General features: G+C 43.3%; 1 protein-coding gene across 2 annotated transcripts in view; it reads right to left on the bottom strand.

The window, feature by feature from the left end:
- Positions 1–19,964, bottom strand: part of ALG14 (ALG14 UDP-N-acetylglucosaminyltransferase subunit) — an 89,894-nt gene that overhangs the window by 46,392 nt on the left and 23,538 nt on the right. For both annotated transcript variants that reach the window (XM_058659391.1, XM_058659397.1), the window contains exon 3: positions 7,073–7,204. In XM_058659391.1, coding sequence (XP_058515374.1) covers positions 7,073–7,204 — 132 coding nt within the window. The remainder of the gene's footprint in view (positions 1–7,072; positions 7,205–19,964) is intronic.

A 19,964-nucleotide genomic window follows, 5' to 3' on the forward strand; every position in this document is an offset into this window, starting at 1 on the left:
CAACGGGCCGGTACGCGCCAATCCGATGCTGGGAACCAGGAACCTCTTCCGGGTCTCCCACGCGGGTGCAGGGTCCCAAAGCTTTGGGCCGTCCTCGACTGCTTTCCCAGGCCACAAGCAGGGAGCTGGATGGGAAGTGGAGCTGCCGGGACCAGAACCAGCGCCCATATGGGATCCCGGGGCCTTCAAGGCGAGGACCTCAGCCGCTAGGCCACGCCGCCGGGCCCGATCATACTGTTCTTAAACACTGTTGTCTAGCAAGGCCCCTAGCTGTGTCACAACAAGACAGTGACAAAAGGTTAAGCAGGCACGTGCAGAAGGGCACAAGCACACAGAGCGGCACTGCTTCCTAAACACCCACACCCGAGAGGGTGACTCCCCAGACCCAGTTATCACTGTTAGAGACTCCACCACTCCGTATCTCTACCTTGGGGAATAAAGCCTGGCGTTCTGGCAGGGATAAACCACATTCAAATCACAGCATTAACCTTTCACTCTTTCTGAAATGACCTTTTTTGGTTGACTAATCCACCCTTACTTACATCCAAACACTAGTATCTCTACCCTGAAGCCTGACTCAACTCCCCAGGAAAGATGTCACACTCTAATTACCTGCCCTAAGCAAGAATGCTCTCTATTGTGCTTAGTAACTCTAGCGTGCAGTATAAATCTTGCATAACCACTGATTTTCTCTTTAAACATTCCTGTAGCAACTTATGCTGTTAAGGTCCTTGACACACTGTACACAATGATAACTATGCTCCCATCAGTCTCCTCCCAGTAGTGCAAATTCTCCAAGGACACTCACGTTTATACTCTGAGTAATGGCACAGGGTGGTGACTGGAACACTTAGCAGTGGGGACACGGAGAGGCCAGCAGGTGCCAGAGATTGTTCTAGAAGGCACTTGTAGGCAGTCATTGTTTCTTACAGAACAATAACAAACAAATTTATTAATAAGTTAATTTTTTTAAGCTAGGGTTAGTGTTATGAAGAAAATGAAGCATGATATTGTGACATAGGAATGCAGATCTGAGCTGCAAGAACTAGCAGTTAGGGTAGCCACTGTGAGGAGGGAACGTTTGAGTCCAGGCAGCTCGAAGAAATCAGGTTATGTTTAAGTCCATAGTTGAAGAGCTCCAATCCAAGGAACACAAGTGAAAAGGTTCGGGGTATGAATCAGCTTGGCTGGTGAAAACAAAAGGCAAGGGTGGCTGACAGAAAGTGAGTTGGGAGGCGACAGCGAAGCAGGATAGGCCTGGGGCAGGCAGGCTATGCTGAGGAATCTGCACTCAGGGAGCACAGGAAACTACCGAAGGATTTTGCACGTGGAACAAGAGAAACTGATAAATCACTTTGGTTGTCAATGCACGATAATGAAGGGGATATGAATGTCTTCTTCCCGGTAGACAAATTAGGATACTGTGCACTGGGAGTTGGGGGCTGGATGACACAGTGGCAGGGAAGATGGACACAGGGGGCCACCTTTAGAAGAAATGAGTGACACGGCCTACTACTGAACACAGGAAGCAGGGCAGGGAAGACAGGAGTTATGGATGCCTCCTATGTGTTTGATGTCCATAAATCTGCCCAGGCAGGGAAGAAATATCTACTACTGTGGGTAGTCTAATTTCAGCTGCCTGTAAGATATCCAAGTGGCAGTGGCACATAGCAAGCATTTGATATATACTTGTAATAACTACCATTTTGAGGATGGTTGACTCACATTTAAATGAAACATATGAAAGAACATTTCAAATTTGATTATATGTCTTTAATTCTTCCAAGGTTATAGCAAAACAAAAACTAAATAATGAGCCAACAAAATGACCAGATAGCTCATTTGATGAAATCTATCATTTTTTGGTTGCCACTGTTGCTCTCTGACACAGGTTTTTAACATAAGTATGCTGAATTTGATGTTGGAAATTGTGGACAAATAGTAGTTACTCAATCCAAGCACTTGATGACATTTCCATAGCACTCATACACAGTGGAATGGCTGGGCATCAAAAATGAGCTGGGCAGTAACTCACCAAGTCTCTCTTTCTTCTTTCTTCTTTTCTTTTCTTTTCTTTTCTTTTCTTTTCTTTTCTTTTCTTTTCTTTCCTTTCCTTTCCACTCCTTTCCTTTCTTTTCTTTCCTTCCTTCTCTCTTTTTCTCTCCCCATCCCTCCCTCCCCCTCTCTTTCTCTTCTTTTCCTTCACTTCCTTTTAAATATTTTATTTATTTTTATTGGAAAGGCAGATTTACAGAGAAAGCAGAGACAGAGAGAGAGAGCTTCCATCCACTGGTTCATTCTCCAAGTGGCCTCAGTGACTAGAGCTGAGCTGATCTGAAGCCAGGAGTCAGGAACTTCCTCCAGGTCTACCACATGGGTACAGGATCCCAAGGCTTTGGGCCGTCCTCGACTGCTTTCCCAGGCCACAAGCAGGGAGCTGGATAGGAAGTGGGGCAGCAGGAACATGACTCAGCACCCATATGGGATCCTGGAACTTGCAAGGTGAGGATTTTAGCCATTGGACTACCAACTAAATCACTTTCACTTAAAGTCAATTCAATGTTATATATAAGGCTACTGGAGGCTAAATGTTTGGATGTTTTGAGCTATGACATATATTTTAAACTTTAAGTGTTTTATAATTCATGTTTATTGAGATAATTTACACATTATAAAATATACCTTTTTTAGTCTAAATGATTTGATTGAGTCTTGAAAATGACATAAATTAGGTAAGGACCATAAAAATCAAGACTTTCCTTCTGAAAACCCTTCACCTACAAATTCTTTCTAGCCCTTTTGTGGTCAACTCCTCCCCTCCTGGAGGCATGGTGACCACTGAGCAGACTTTCACTCCACTGTCCTTCTTTTTAAAGATTTATTTATTTGTCTCTTCAACAAATGGTGTTGGGACAACCGGGTATCAGCTTGAAGAGATAAGAAGCAAGACCCTTACCTGCCACCTTATACAAAAATCAGCTTTAAATGGATCAGGGACATATATATGCACTCGAAACCATCAAGTCATTAGAGGGAAACATAGGAAGCACTTTAAGATACAGGCATTGATAAATACTTCTTAGAAAAGTCACCAAAACCCAGGCGGTCAAAGGCAAAATAAACAAATGCGACTACATCAAACTAAAAAGCTTCTGTACAGCAAAGGAAACGATCAACAAAGCAAAAAGGCAACCAACAGAATGGGAGAAAAAATCTTTGCACACTGCACAACAGATAGGGGACTAATATTTACAAAGAGTTTCAGGAACTCAATAATAACAAAACTAATAACCTTATTAAGAAATGTGCAAAGGAGGCCCGGCGGCATGGCCTAGCGGCTAAAAAGTCATCGCCTTGGGCCCCAGGATCCCGGTTCTAATCCCGGCAGCTCCACTTCCCATCCAGCTCCCTGCTTGTGGCCTGGGAAAGCAGTCGAGGACAGCCCAATGTATTGGGACTCTGCACCCGCGTGGGAGACCCGGAAGAGGTTCCTGGTTCCCGGCTTCAGATTGGCGCGTACTGGCCGTTGCAGCTCACTTGGGGAGTGAATCATCGGACGGAAGATCTTCCTCTCTAACTTTCCTCCTCTCTATATATCTGACTTTGTAATAAACTGAATAAATCTTAAAAAAAAAAGAAATGTGCAAAGGAAATACGCAGACATTTTTCAAAATGACAATTTCAAATGACTAATAGACATATGAAAAAAATGCTGAGGCTCCTTAGCTATTGGAGAAACACAAATGAAACCCACATAGAGGTTCCACCTAACTCCAGTAAGAATGGCCTACATTCAGAAATCTACTAACAACAGGGAAAAAGGTACCTTACTCCAGTACTGACAGGAGTGTAGGTTAGTATAGCCACGATGGAAGGCAGTATGAAGAGTGCTTAGACAATTGAAAACTGACCTGCCATATGACTCAGCTATCCCACTCCTGAGAATACATCCAAATGAAGTAAAATCTGCATATGACCTGCAATGCTATATTTATAGCAACACAATCCACAATAAAGAATACATGGAGATGTAAGAGCCGAACCAGACTGGACTGCAACACCCATTGGTTCCAGTGCAACTTGGGACCGAAAACAGAACCAACCCAGCAATTGAAACCACCAGCTGATGGGGTGATGGACTGTGCCGGGCCCTGTGCTTGCTAGAACGTACAAGAAACTAGTCTGGGAATACCTCAAAGTTTCTTTGGAGATCTCCCCAATCGAACTGCTGGACTCAGAACTCTAACCAAGAAAAGACAGAAGACAGAACAGGTCAATCATTCATCTCAGCTATATGTTGGCAGCGAAATACTGGGCAAACGGAGACTTTATGATGGACCATATCAATCAGTGGACGACCTCATCGAGCGAAACTGGCAGCGATTCATAACTGGAGAACTATTAAAACAACTTGAGCAAATATCTCAGAGCATGCCCCACATCCGGGACTTGGGGTGGGTGGGAAAACGGTTGGAGCTTCTCCCTCAATATCCCCCTCTACCTAAGATACATGATGGAAACAATATGGACATAATAGTATTACCCACTTCCCTATACCCCCTGAACCTTTTTTTTTTGTTCTTTAACCATAATTAACTATGTAAAGATTGTCAACGACAATACAATAAAATAGATTTAAAAAAATAACATTTACTAGAAAAAAAAAGAATACATGGAAACAACCCAGATATCTGTCAGCAGATGAATGGATAAAGAAACTGTATACATCTACTCCGTGGAATACACAACCGTTAAAGAAAATGAAACGGCACCATTTTTAAAAGAATGTTTCCAACTAGAGATCATTGTACTAACTGCAAAAAACCTAATCCTTTAAGTATAAATATCATATATCTCTGATATAAGTAAAGCAACCTTAATACCAAATACAAAACAAATAGATACATAGGCCACAAATATACACATTTATTTTCATAGATGAACTGTATATGGAGACTATCATACTGGAAAGTGAAGATATGTCACAGTAGGCATCTCTACCCCCGAATAAAAGGAGAACTTCCAGTGAAACAGTTCAATACATATTGACAATGTGATACTAAATTTTCTATCTTCGTCTATATATACAATGCCATGATGTACTTAAACAGCAGAATGTTAGACTTGTAACTGTTAGTTCTGCACATTATTGTAATAACCTGGGGGAAAATGGTGTTTGTGGGTGGGAGATGGTAAGAGGGGAAAAAGAGAAGGGGAAGAGGTGAATTCCTGTACTTACAAAAATGTGTTATGGCAAATAATAAAAATAATTGAAGAAAAAAGATTTTGAGGGAGTACAAAAATTCAGTCTACTACAGATGAATATAGGATTTTTCCTTTCAATACATTAAAAAAGAAAAAAAGGAAAAAAAGGCCTTCATTTCCTCCTTGTACAAGAGGATTCCACTAAATGGCAGTTCATTTAGAGGAGCCAAATAAACCAAAGGAGCTGACTGGATGATGCTCATGTTTTAAATAATTTTTTTAAATTAACTCAGTTAAAAGTTGAAACATGTATTTTACATTTACCCATTTCTTGTCATACTCCTTAGTATAACATCAATCTTTTTTCCCCTTCTATGTTTTACAAACAAATTTATGGTGCTCTTGAAGATTGAGAACAGTGGTCACTTCAGAGCAGGTCCCAGGAAGGCACAGGTGAAAATGCTATGAGGTGATACAAAATGATGTTCTGTGTCTTGAAAGGGGTGTGGTCAAACTACACGCTTAAAGTCTCTGCATTTCACTGCACCAAATTATATCTTTAAAGACAAACAATCTCCCTGATTCATGAGAAAATTCAGCTTTTAAAATTCTCATTTCAAAATGTGATTTGCACAGCAAGCTTGCTGAAGAAAGGGAGTAAGTACATTGATAGATATCTTTCAAAATCATGGCAGCTAAATGCATTTCTGTTAGACCATTCATGAGAATAACATAAACAGTGCCAGAACTTGTCTATCTGCAAAGCAAATACAGAGTTTCCTTTCAGGCTATGCCAGTTAAAGGATTCTGTCTTCAACAGGAACGGGAATACTATTATTCATGAACTGCATACACCACTGTGATAACATATCTACCGACCTGCATTGTCCATTAAAGTGCATCTGGAATTCAATAATAGAATTTCATCCTAAAGACCACAGAGAACTTAAGACTTTCATAGATAAGGAAGATAGTGTTGAACAGAGTGAAATAATGAAGTTTTAACCTTTCTATTTTTGTGTTCTTTTCCCATAAAACCTGACTCTGTATGACATTCTGTCCACTGCAAACCATATTTGGTAACAGAGTTTTGACAAAAACAACAACAAAAAAGGACTACTGAAAAGCAGTCAACAGGCCTGCAGCAATGGCTCAATTGCTAATTCTCCCCTTGTAACTGCTGGGATACCATATGGACACTGGATTGTGTCCCAGCTGCTCCACATCACATCCAGCTCTCTGCTCGTGACCTGGGAAAGTAGTGGAAGATTGTCCAAAGCCTTGGGGACCCTGCACTCTTTGGGGAGATTCAGAAGAAATCCTTGGCTCCTCGCTTCAGATCAACTCAGCTTTTGCCTTTGTGGCCAGTTGGGGAGTGAACCAGGAGATGGAAGATTTTTCTCTTTATCTCTCCTTCTCTCTGTAAATCTGCCCTTCTAATATAAATAAATAAATCTCAAAGAAAAAAAAAGATAAGGAGTCAATGGTTGGTCCTCTCTGGATTGAAAAGCACATGCTGTCCACTGGGAACCACAGATATATAGATACATCAACTGCTAACAGACAGAGATAGGTTAATGGCAATCCCCAGGCACAAGGAGGGGAGGTAAAAGGGACAAACTTAGAGTTCAATGCACAAATGGGAAGCTAATTTCTCACCTCTTGTAGCAAGGTGTGACTTCATGACTAAGTTTTAGTTTTCCATTACTATCAAGTCTAGTACCTCACTGCAACACTGAAACATGGTAGCTGCTTAAAAAACAAACAAACAAACAAACAAACAAACAAACCACCAGTATATCCTGAGAGTAATGGAAGATTCCCAGGAGAGTTAGCCTTCCCTCTTCCTAGTGATGGTCTTACATACCAGATCAGGCTTCACTCTGAGGACCAGAGGAAAGGACACCCACATGGAATGCAAGGTGCTGAGCACCGTGGACAGCCAGGACTGCTGAACCTCACGGCTCCTGGGAATTCGATGAAGGTAGTACTGGGAACACTAGAAGGAAACAGAAATCCAATTCAATTAGTTTACTGATACCAAAGTCAAACGTAGTAACAGTTAATATTTACAGAAGGAGGAAATGCTTTCTGAGTTAAATGTTCATTCTAGCTATTTTTGCAAGCTGGAAAGTCTATCTCAGTATTCATATAATACACCATTCAATCGTCATGAAAAATCCCTAAACATAACTCAGAAAATGTTAGTATCAACAAGTTGAGAGACTCTATAAAACATTTAGAAAAACAGCTTAACATACAAACATGCGAAGAATATTTACAAGGCTATCTGGCCTGCAGAGAACTTTCCTGAATCTGCACATGAAAGAAGAGACTACATGTCACCCCTGGCAAGAGCTGGAAGCAGCCCAGGAACTGGGTTCTGGAAGTTCTAATCCATTCTCTGCAAAAGAACTGATTCTAGCAGAGGCATGTTGTGGAGCCTCCAGGAAATACACTGGAAAGGCAGCCCTAAGGTAAGAGCACAAGATTAGTAGCTGAAGTTCAAGAACCTCTTTTCTGACTTTTGGATGTGACAGGCAATGGCCAACTTCCTTGCCTGCAGATCAAATGCTTAGCTAGGGAGAGATATCCTGGTTCCCCTGTGTACTGGAGCTAATGGAGCTAGCCAAGGTCACCACATGCCTACGGTAACCAGCCAGCCAGTTGAGAGAGAACGGTCCCAGTTTACACCTGCTGCTTCAGTAGAATTATTAACAGTGACCCATTCTGCTCTAAGAGTGTTCCAATTGAAACAAAACATGTGGTTATCTGTAGGGTCCAGCAATCAGTCACCTCCTCCAAGTTCAGGGGAGGCAATTTCCCCAGAACAGCTGAAGCAGTTCATGTGAGGGGAGATTCTGCCTCAAGTGAAGGATGAGACTTTCAGTGGCAGATGGGAAGAAAGTCAAGCTGGAGGTCCGTCCTATCAGTGAGACTGAGATGACAGGAAGAGTCCACTCGGTGCTGCTTTTCTGTATTATAGTTTGATTCTAGAGAAGTTGCCAGCTTCAAATCTCATCCATGTCTTCTTCGTCTCATTATTTTTCAGGGTAAGTTCAGGTTACTGGAAATCCTACCAAAAAGAGATTTCTCTTTAATGCCACATGCACCTTCACCATCCTGGCAGCACAGTCCTCTTGAGGGGCAGCTTTCTGACTAGCTTTTTAAAAAATAACTCACTACTCTTTCATTGCCACTCCCCTCCAGCACTCACCCACATGTACGTATGCACTTCCCTTCCCCATCACCTAACTTTCTGGGTATTTTAAAGCAGCATTTACTGTACTGCCATATAACATATTTGTCTTTTTACTGTCCATATTCTCCTTTAGAACATAATTTACCCAAAGAAGCCAGGAACTTTAATCACAGCAATCTCAGTGCTTATGCAAGTATTTAGTTATAGTTGGTGCTCAATAAAGATTAATTGAAAATATCATTCAATAGATCATTATACATTCATATAAATTAATTAATCTTCCTATTACCCACCTATGACATACAAAAAGGATATGGAGAAGGTATTTCACAGTGCCTAGTTATCGTCTTGTTTCCAAAGAGTACTCAACAAATAGACTGAACTGAATGGAATTCCTAGGGCTAGAGGAGAAAGGGTTGAGCTGAGTAAGAAACTAGTATTTGTAAACAGCCTGAACCAGGAGGTGCCAAGTCCTCCTAGGGACGTGGAAGAAAGAAGGAAAGGGGGAGATGAAGCAAAGCCAAATGCCCCTCGGCCTACTCAGGGGTTCTAGGCAGACAGCTCAAACCCCTCTCTGTGAACCTGGTCACACAAGGGCCTCAGTGAGCTTCTCCCAGCATCTGTGGGTCTTAGAACACAGGACCCTGAGAGAAGCATCCTGGAGCTCTGAGATATGGGCACAGAGAGGAAGGTGGCTTGCTAGGTTAGAGCAAGTACAGTACTCCATTCTACATCTACAACTCGTAAAAGAAGTCTCTTCTGCACTGATTTTGTATTGTATCTGGCATGCAGTTATGAAGAGGACGGGAATCTGGGGCCATCCCAACAGAAATCAGGCCTTCCGACTAGCTATGCCAGAATCACGGAAGTTGGGTGCTAGGGTATTTGATGACAAGTGTCACCTAAAGGAAACACTAAAGCCAGATTACAGCAAAATCTTCAGAGTTTTCCTTATTTCACATAGCTTTAGAAAGTACACACACACACACACACACACACACATATACACACATATGAAGACATATGAGGACAAAGGAATGGGACAGAAGTTCAGGCCTGCCTATGCCTTTGGCCAGGAATTCCCCAGGGGTGTGGCACCTGGAGAAAAAAGCATCTTCACAGACACACTGTTTTTGCTAGTCCGCATGTTTGCTTTACGAGAACTGTCCCTGATGCTCCTTTACGTCCTGTAATGCATGCAGAGATGAGGCCACTTTAGCATTTTACTATCCCAACTCCGGACTTCCAGACTCACCAGTTGTGACCAATCACAGGAGTGGCCAAATGATCCAGACAGGGCCAGCATTTTCCTGGATGCTGTGGGCTGTCATGCTGCTCTCAGTGCATTCTGCTGGCACTGACAGATGCATATGTTGTGTGTATATGTACCCCTCTATCCATTAGGCTTAAAACAGAATGACTGTGTTCACCACCAACATGCATTGCCCCTTCTTCATTCCCAACCTAGTAATCACTAAACAAATAGTGGAGTTTATCATACAATTACTGCATACATACGACGACCTGTGTTGGGGCTGGCACTGACAGGAAGGGGAGAGGAGGCTGTTTGACTTCTAACACTGCTACACACATTGCACAGCTGTCTACTTACTCCAGATGTCCCAAGTTACCCCATGATTCAAGTCATCACAACTTCACACCTTGACTAACACAACAGCCCCTGAACTAAGCTCTTAGTTTTCTCTTGTTCTCCTACAGTTTATTCTCTACAGAACTGCCAGAATCATTTTTTTTTCCTATAATAGAAAGAAGATACATTTATCCTCCTGCTTAAAACTTTCTAAAGCTTTTCCAGTGACCTAGGATAAAGTCCATATCCCTTATCATTGCTCTCAAGGTTGCATGTTATGTGGTACTGGCTCATTTCTCCAACCCTTCCTTGTTCACTCAGCAGCACTGTGCTGGTCTTGTGTCTGTTCCTTGCATGGCACAAAGGGATTTTTCTGTTCATTTCTGCTAAATCTACTTTACCTTAGATTGTCACATAACTATCTCCTTCCTGCAAATCAAATCTTGTTGGAAGATTATCTCATCACAGAGGAAACAGTTTTCCCCTGACACACACTCACTCTCTTAAGACACACGCTCACTCTCTACCACAGTGTCTTTATTTATTTTAATTTTATTTTTAATATTGCTTACATAGTTTAGAGGGATGTACATCCATGTGACACTCCAATTTGTGTGGGGAGGGTTGAGGTATGGTGGAAGGTGAATGGTACAAACGTTTCATTTTTTTTTCCACCTGTGTCCACATTCGGGGAAAGGGAGGGAGCAACTCCTTGCTGTCAAACTATATCAGTACCAAGGATGGAGGGGATGGTCATTTGATTACACCTAAGAGACCCCAATATGGGGAACAATGCTCTGATAGTTCTGGGACATTGTTGGCTTCATTGCACCAGGGTTGAGAAAATGTTTCCAAGGTCTATTGGCTGACAAAATCCACCTTACTGCATCCAGGGGCCCAGACATTTGCTGCAAAGCTTGGCCAGCAGAGTGGTCCAACTTGTTCTGCTTTCCATCCTCTGAAAAAGCACTTGACATTCTCCATTGACCCAGATGAGCTGGCTGTCATGTCCCCTGTGTGCGTCTGGACATGCTGTCCACTACACAAGCATCAGTGGCTGAGGCGGCTCAGTCCTGATACATGTACTCCAAGGTCAGACCACATATATTGTGATTCTCCCTGTGCTGGGGTTTGAGTTCAACCATCTAACTGGGTAGTCTTCCAAGAAATCTCTCCTGGTGTAACCTCAGACTAGATTCTTGTGTATACCAGCTCCTGCAAGGTCAGGTTCAGTCTGTCACTTGTACCAGCGAACAAACATACTGATGGAAGTAGTAGCTTGGACTGTTTCACCCCAGCCTTATGTCTCATGCAAACTGATGCATGCTGTGGGCTAGTCCAGCCCAACCTGACATAGGCCCAGTCCTCATACACACTAGAGGGTGCTGCAGCCTAATCGGGGTGACTCCCAATAATCCCCACCAGGCCTGCCCCAGCTCTGGTTTTTGCACATGCTGGCATGTGCTGTGATCTAGCTCGGTCTGTCCCACATCCCATTTGGCTCTTATGGACAGACACCCATGGGTTTTGCAGCTTATCTCAGCCCAGCCTGTTCCCAGACCCAACCCACACATATGCCAACATATATGCCTACTTTTACCAGGCTGGCCCACCCTTAGCCCTTGCTCTCATGCTCATCTGCAGGAGCTGTAGCCCCAGAGGGGAGTGCTCACAGTTCCTCTACCAGGCCTGCTGCCAGCCTCAGATCTTGCACCTGTCATCCAACCTGACATGATTTGTACCCAGTCCTGAGATTTGCCAGTGGGTGCGGTGGCCTAACCCAGTGACCTATATCCATTCTGGCTCTCGTGCAAGGCAGTGGATGTAACAGCTTAGCCCACTTTCAGTCCTAGCTTTCACACTCTCCAGTGGAAGCCAACATCTCAGCAAGAGACTTCCAAAAGTTCCCTTATCAGGCCTGCTCCCAATCCTGGGTATTGTATACACCAGCTTGTCCTATGGTCCAGTCTGAGATGGCTTGCCCCACAGTTTTAGCATTTGCCAGAAGGTACGACAGCTTGGCCTAGACCAGTCAAGTCCCAGTGCCAGCTCTCACCAGTATGTGCATCAGCCTAGCCTTGCCTGGTCAACCCCCAGCCCTCATGTGAATTATAGGTGCTACAGACCAAACTGGCCTGGTATACCAGTGTCTTTAACTGCCATCAGAGCAATTGTCAGTATCTCAGATTGCTCATTTATGAGCATGTGTTATATTGTGTCTTTCTCCCTCCATCAAAATAACCATAAAAGGAAAGGATTCTACTCTATGCATGACTGTAATCCAACATAGCATGGTTACTCAGTAGATACTTGCTGAACAAATATATGGCTAACATTAATGGTTTCTAGAAGTCCAGGTCATGGTCTGTACTGTGGAATGGTGATGGGGAACATACTACCTCTTGCCCTCATGATATGCTGAGATTGCAAGAGATCAGCTGACCCCAAACTTCTCACTTTCCAGATAAGGAGTTGGATTTTCCCAAGGTTTCAGTGCCCGGACATGAACCCAAGTCTTCCATGAGTCCTGAAATATGCTGATGACTCAGTAGCTGTAGAGTCCTGCAGTCTCTGTGCTCCCCACCCAACACACAAGGAGCTGGATCAGTTTCCTACAATGTTCACCAAGCCTCCTATGGCTCCTGTTTGTAGCCTATCCTGCTCATTTCCTTCTCATTCCTTGTTTTCAACTTCCCTTGCTCCCAGCATCTACAGTCTCACAGCAAAGAGTGTGTTACTGCTTGTGCTTACTCTACAGGAACCAAGCCCCCTGCCTCCACCTGTCTCTGTCCTCTGTGTGTTCTGCACTGCAAGGTTGGCTTCCCAACCCCACCTACCATTGCTACCAACGACTCCCTTTCCACAATTGACTCTTCTGGAAAAACAAAACAAAACAAAAATCAGAGTAACGATGTAAGACCTTAGAGATCTTCAGATTTTCCTGTTGAGTATTAGGCCCTGAGTTCCTCCTGGTATGTTTTGCTATTTTTCTCTTGCTCGTGAATTGGGTTATGCCCTGAAACTTACTTTTTTTTTTAATGTTTTGGTTGAGTGTTTTTTTTCCCCTCTGGATTCCTGGATTGTATCCTGTAATAGGTACATATCTTGCAACATGATCCAGTCTCCTCTCCATACTATTGGCCAAAGAAGTAAGACTACTTTTCTTTTTCTTGTTCTACCATCCACGGGAAAAAAAACAAAAAACAAAACAAACAAAAACAAAAAACAAAACAAACAAAAAAAAAAAAACCAAGCCTAGTGGAAGCTTTGTTTCTGTTTATCCCTCTGACTTTCAAAAGAGGGAGGGGGCAGGGGCCATGTCCTATAGAACAGCTTATTCCCAGGGGGTCTCCCAATGCTTTCTGCACACAACTACCCAGTATATAACCAAATTATAGCAGAAGACAGAAAACTATATATATATATGAAGAAAACTATGCTGCTTAAAAGTAAAAAAATAAGAGAGAAACATTTTTATGTGAAACACTGAGTTAAATGCTAATCATATATGACAACTTATAACTTTCAAAGTATGTTCCAGAATTACATCACTGCTAAAAGCCACAAACATATCTGGCTTCAGATTTGTGAAAGCTAAATAGAAGTTTATAGTGCTTTAGATGGAAATAATTTCACCAAAGAATCCAGATGGCATCATAAACCACAACAGAGCAGATCAAGTGGTCTATGAAGTCATTTTTTGCTGTTACCACACACTGAAATGTACAATGCATTTATTATTTAATGAATGCCACACTATTACAGAATCTTGGAAATGAGAAAAAAACTAAAGTGGTAAAATTTCATTCAACCAAAAGTAAGTTTCAGCTTCCATAACTTTTAAAAATAATGCAGTATATATTTTTTAAAGACATATTTGGATGCTTTAACCCATCATTCTGAAATCCAGATGACCATAAATTACCACAAAAGCATTTTTAATATGCATGTCCTTCAAGTACTTGGTAGAAGCACACTTCACAGGAGCTGATGCAGCACCCTGAAGTAATGGGGTGTGTGTGTGTGATTGTGCAGGCATGTGTGTGGGGAGCCTATGGCTTCCAGCCTGAAGCCTGCTGGTAGCCAGCTCTGGTCACTGAGGTGAACCCACCTCTCCAGCCCTCTTTCCCTCACTGAGAACCAAGATATCCTGGCTGTGGTCAGGGATGCTCAACGTGCTCCCGAAAATCCTGGACTGGCTCTTGGCTCTCCTGTGTTACAGACAGACTAGTCTGCCAGACCAAGACCACTCCTCTCTGTACCAGGAGAAGCCCCTCTTGCCTGGTGGGCACAGGCTTCTGAGAAAGAAAAGAGTGGCTTGCTTCTACAACAACGTGGGATCCTGGCCTCACAGATTTTGAAAGGCCTTTGGAATTTTCTCCAGCCTTCATGTTGCACAAGAGAGGCGCTTTGGTTCCTTGTAGCCACAAGGTTGTAGAAAACAACTGGGGAGCCTGCTAGTTCCAGTTCTGGCAGAGACAACACCCTTCTGTGAGAGACAGGGCTGTGATGAATGATGCCCTTGCACTTACGGTCAGGAGCTGAGCATGACAAACATGTAAGAGAGAGCACCTGGTGAATGCTGACATGCTGGGAGCCTATGGAGAAGTGTCGGACTGAGGGAGCTTCAGGTTCCAGACAGGTCCTACTGGTAGCTAGCCCTGTCCGCTTGGGTGAATCCACCTCTCTAGAACATGTCTCAACTGGCCGCTGTGATCCCAGGACTGACTCTCAAATCAGACACTAACCAGACTGCAGCTCTGGGCCATGACTCTGGAGGGACTGTCAGCATCTACCTAGAATCCAGATTTCTGAATCCTGTCTTCCTGGATTCTGAGGTACCTCACTTCATTCACCTACTTAAGTTATCCTATTGTCCTAGTGCCAGGTATGAGTCCCTACCTGCACAACTTCAACCTGAACATTACTGGTGCCAAGGGTACTTCAGCAGGTTAATGAAAAAGGGGATATATATCTGATCATATTACTCATTGCAAATCCATCAGTGGCTCCTTAATGCCTTTAGATGCAAGGGCATACTTGCTGGCATAGGGTGGAAAACCTTGCCTCCCCAGCTCTGCTGTCTAGTGCTCTTGTATGCCATGACCTAGGTTACCAAACATGCCATACCATTTTCTGCCTCTCTACTCTGAACACACTGCTTGCTCAGCCTGGAGAACCCTTCCCCACCACCCACCATATGTTTTTAATTTCCCATCCTTTACAGGCCAGATCTGTGAAGCCTAGCCTAGCTTATCAACATGTACTCCATTATTTCACACTTGATTCTGTCATTGTATGATGAAGTGGGTCTGTGTTTATCTCTTGGCTTGCAGTTGTTGGCTTTCTTTTCTACGCTGTCAGTCTGTAGTGAGTTCACTTTTGTGTTTGTAGTCCAGTTCTTCTTACCTAGTGTATAGCTGCTCATTGCATGCGGAGTGAGTGAATGAATCCACTCTCATAACAAAGAGTGTAGCTCTGAAATCCAACATCACAGTTATTTCAAACATGATGTTAATAGCTTTTTTCTTTTATACAAATATTATTTATTTGAATGTCAGTTACAGAAAGAGGGAGAGACAGAGAGAAAGAGATCTTCCATCCACTGTTTCATTCCTAAATGATACAATTACCAGGGCTGTTAGGCTGAAACCAAGGGCCAGGAGCTTCATCCAAGACTGTCATGTGGATGAGAGGGGCTCAAACATTTGTGCAGCTTCCACCTCTTTTCCTAGGTCATTAGCAGCGAGCTGGATCAGTAGCAGAGCAGCTGGAACACAAACCTCTACCCCTATGACAGGTCAGCATCACAAGTAGCAGCTTTATTTACTATGCTCCAATGTCAGGCCAACTATCTTTTTTAAAAAAGATTTATTTATTAAGGTTCTATTCATTTTTAAAAAAGATTTATTTACTTTTATTACAAAGTCAGATATACAGAGAGGAGGAGAGACAGAGAGGAAGATCCTCCATCCAATGATTCACTCCCCAAGTGAGCTGCAACAGCTGGTGCTGTGCCGATCTGAAGCCGGGAACCAGGAACCTCCTCCAGGTCTCCCACGTGGGTGCAGGGTCCCAATGCATTGGGCCGTCCTCGACTGCCTTCCCAGGCCACAAGCAGGGAGCTGGATGGGAAGTGGAGCTGCTGGGACTAGAACCGGTGCCCATTTGGGATCCCGGGGCATTCAAGGCGATGACTTTTTAGCCGCTAGGCCACGCCGCCGGGCCCAAGGTTCTATTAATTTTTATTGAAAAGACAGGGTTACAGAAAGGAGAGACAGAGAGAAAGTTCTTCCATCCACTGGTTCTCTCCCCAAATGGCTGTTATGGCTGGAGCTGAGCCAATACAAAGGCAGGAGCCAGGAGCTTATTCCAGGTCCCCCACATGGGTGCAGGGGTCCCAAGGCCCAAGATATGGGCTATCTTTCACTGCTTTCCCAGGCCACAAGCAGGAAGCTGGATGGGATGTGCAGCAACCGGGACACAAACCGGCACCCATCAATTAAGAATCTGAGTTCAATAAGGTTTAACATAATTTGCTTTAGTTCTAGCGAAAGAAGAGAGGCATAAGATCCATGAAGCCGCTTACTACATTATATTTAAAATGCTCTCGAAGAGTATATACATCTTACTGACAGAGTATTTAGAAAGTAACCATCTATTCACTGAAACAGTACATCAGGATTTCTATTTGAAAATATTTACAAATATTTTCTAATTCATATGTTTTATTTGTTTATGTAGGTATTCCTCCAGATTACAGGTACTTTTACCTTTAGCTATAGCTGGAAGCACTTGAGGTCCATCGGCATGAGGCAATGTGCATGCACATATTAGCCAAACTCATGTTAAAAACAGAACTATGTCAAACCATGAACTGGAACACATTGTTTATGAACCGAAACAAAATTCCACAGTTGCAATTATATAGTTTATAAACATTTCTTTCAAAACTGCTTGGGAAGACAGATAGCAAGTACACTGAATTTCCAAGTCTCACCACTGTGTGAAGTCAGCACCCCACCTTGTGGAAGAAAGCAGGCAGTGGTGAGCAGAAGCACAGCCTGCTTATCTTACAGGTCCTCCGACCATTTGTCACTTCAAATTCAAACCCGTACCGCGGAAAAATTAACCACAGGAAACCCTGTTTATTAAAGTAGCAGCAGCAAAACCTACAAGCTTCCAAAATAACAAAAAAGCCTGGCTCAAAACCCTGGGGCTTATTGTATCTATTTGCTTCCTTAAAGAAAAAAAATTATTAATATTACCCTTTCTACTGGAGTTTTTTAATTTTTTTTTTTATTTTGGAGTTTTTAAAAATCTTTCTAGCTTAGTTTCTAAAAACCAACCAACCAACCAAAACAAAACAAAAAAACAGCTGGTTTCTAATTGTAATCTTAGAAAATGCTGGAAAATTGTAAAGGATAAAACAAAAAACAAACAGAAAAAAATCAATCAATATCCACTACAACCATGCCAGGCTGAAGCCAGGAGTCCAAACTCCTCCTGGGTCTCCTCTGTGGGAAGCAGGGATCTGAGTACTGGAGCCATCACCTGATAGCTGCAGTGTGCATCAACAGGAAGCTGCAATTGGAAGCAGAGGTAGAATCTGACCCCAGGCACTCCAATAAGGGATGAGCGCATCCCAGGCAGTGTCAGCTGCCACACAAGTGTCTGCCCCCAGTTTGTTCAGGCTCCCCACTGGGTGCCATCCTTCACTCCTGCTTGCCATTCTCTTAGGCAGAGCTAGGAATCCTGCACTCCTGACTCGCTGTTCTCTTAGGCCCAGCTCAGAGGTGTTCACACAGCATCTGCCTTCACTGCCACGCTGAGTGATTCCTTCCCAAGGATGGGTGTCCAGATCCCCGGAACCTAGTCTTCTCCTTGGGTCAGTTCCTTTGTTGTGGGGAAACGCTCGCTCTCCACCAAAGGACTTGTGGGAAGTCAGTGTAAATACCTCCCACCGCTGTTCTAACTCACCAGTGTAAATACCTTTTCTTGTTTTTTTAATAGAAGCTTTTGATATCTTGTCTTTATCACTAGGTTCTGAAAAGAACCTTGTTGTGGCTACAGTTTAATTAGGGTGGGAAAGCCCTTCTAGTTTGAATGTCATGTCCTTGCTCTGGTAACTTTTCTTGGGTCACTATTTTGTTGTATTTTGAAATTTTCTCATGCCCTTGACCTTTCTGAATGGTAGACCTCCAAGATGCAGTCTGATTTGTCTCATTTCCTTACTTTGCTCTCTGGTTTTTCTTATTCAAATGCTTTAGAGGAGAGCTCTCCAACATGATACCTTAGTCCTTTATTGACTTATACCATTCTTGACATCTGAAATGTAATAACCATGAGTCTTCTGAGTCTTTTAAAAGATAGATTTCAGGGCCCGGCGGCGTGGCCTAGTGGCTAAAGTCCTCGCCTTTAAAGCCCCGGGATCCCATATGGGCGCCGGTTCTAATCCCAGCAGCTCCACTTCCCATCCCAGCAGCTCCACTTCCCATCCAGCTCCCTGCTTGTGGCCTGGGAAGGCAGTCGAGGACGGCCCAATGCATTGGGACACTGCACCCGCGTGGGAGACCCGGAGGAGGTTCCTGGCTCTTGGCTTCAGATCAGCGCGCACCGGCCGTTGCGGCTCACTTGGGGAGTGAATCATCAGATCTTCCTCTCTGTCTCTCCTCCTCTCTATATATCTGACTTTGTAATAAAAGTAAATAAATCTTAAAAAAAAAATAGATTTCAGTTATTCTCCTAAGGATATGGTGTCTCTCATTTCTGTGAGACACCATAGACACTTGAAGCTCCTCTCTATCCTTTTCTCCGATTTCTTTGCTTAAGTTCCTTTCACTAATTGTTAATTTGGGCTCCACTTATGTTGGAAGCTTTCCTCAAACGTCTAAGAGAATGCAGGTGTTGATTAAAGGAGAGGAAAGGTGGGGTGAGGTTGGGGAAATTCCTTCCCAACCCACTTGGCAAAGTCCGGAGACACCCTGGGTTGCCGTGACTGGTGGTAGGAACAGGGAAACGGTGACAACGCACTGGCACATGCTGGATGGTGACCAGGGATGTTGTTGAGTATACTACAACACACAGGATGCTGCCTCCCACCCATGCTTTATCTGGACCAGAACGTCAATAGCACTGTGACTATAAAGTCTTGGTTAAAAATAAAGTATGAGGTATTAAAAGACTGGAAAATCCATATCTTCAAGAGTAAATGATAGTCAAGAATTGGCCTAAGAATCTACAACTCTGCCCTCTTGGGTAAATGAGCATCTTCCACACTATTTCCCAACTTTCTGTCTGGAAGATATGAACGTAGGATTCAGGAGACTGATTGAGAAAGACGGTCCAAGAAGTACACGTTGTGGGAACAAGGTTAGATTTTTTACTTTCCTACAGTTCCTGTTTAAGGCAGAGTTTCACCACAATGTGTTCACCAGCCCAAAACCTATTCAGTTCAACTTTACTAGCAGTCAAAACTCTTGGTTTACCACTGGCAAACCAATGCATACATAAATGCTCAACCAACAGACTCATGTCCAGTATCACAGTACATCCCATGCCACTGAGTTCCTGATGCCTTTTTTCTATCTCCAATGTACTAAAAACTTGACGGCAAGAAACACTTCCTTTTCCTATCTGTATATCTCTTAAAACAGACCAAATCTTGCACACAGAAACTGCAATACCTATTTTCCACTTGCAAGGATTTTACTTTGGAGGAGGCGCAGCTTCCAGTGAGCTGTTCATCTCTGAAAAAAGCAAATGCATCAGGATCGCAAGCACCACAAGGTATGTGGTGAATAAGGTACGTAAATCCAAACATTCTCCAGGTGGAAGAATGCCTTCAAAGCCATATAGAAGCCTTTTCACATGCAAGAAAGGAAAATCACTCCCCAGCAAAGACAAAAAGTATTCTCCCGCTGGAGTGCAGCCAACCTCTGCCGATCTTCCCCTTCCCAGATCTGT

The sequence above is a fragment of the Ochotona princeps genome, chromosome 2, assembly GCF_030435755.1.
Source record: "Ochotona princeps isolate mOchPri1 chromosome 2, mOchPri1.hap1, whole genome shotgun sequence".
In the NCBI taxonomy this organism is placed as follows: Eukaryota; Metazoa; Chordata; class Mammalia; order Lagomorpha; family Ochotonidae; genus Ochotona; species Ochotona princeps.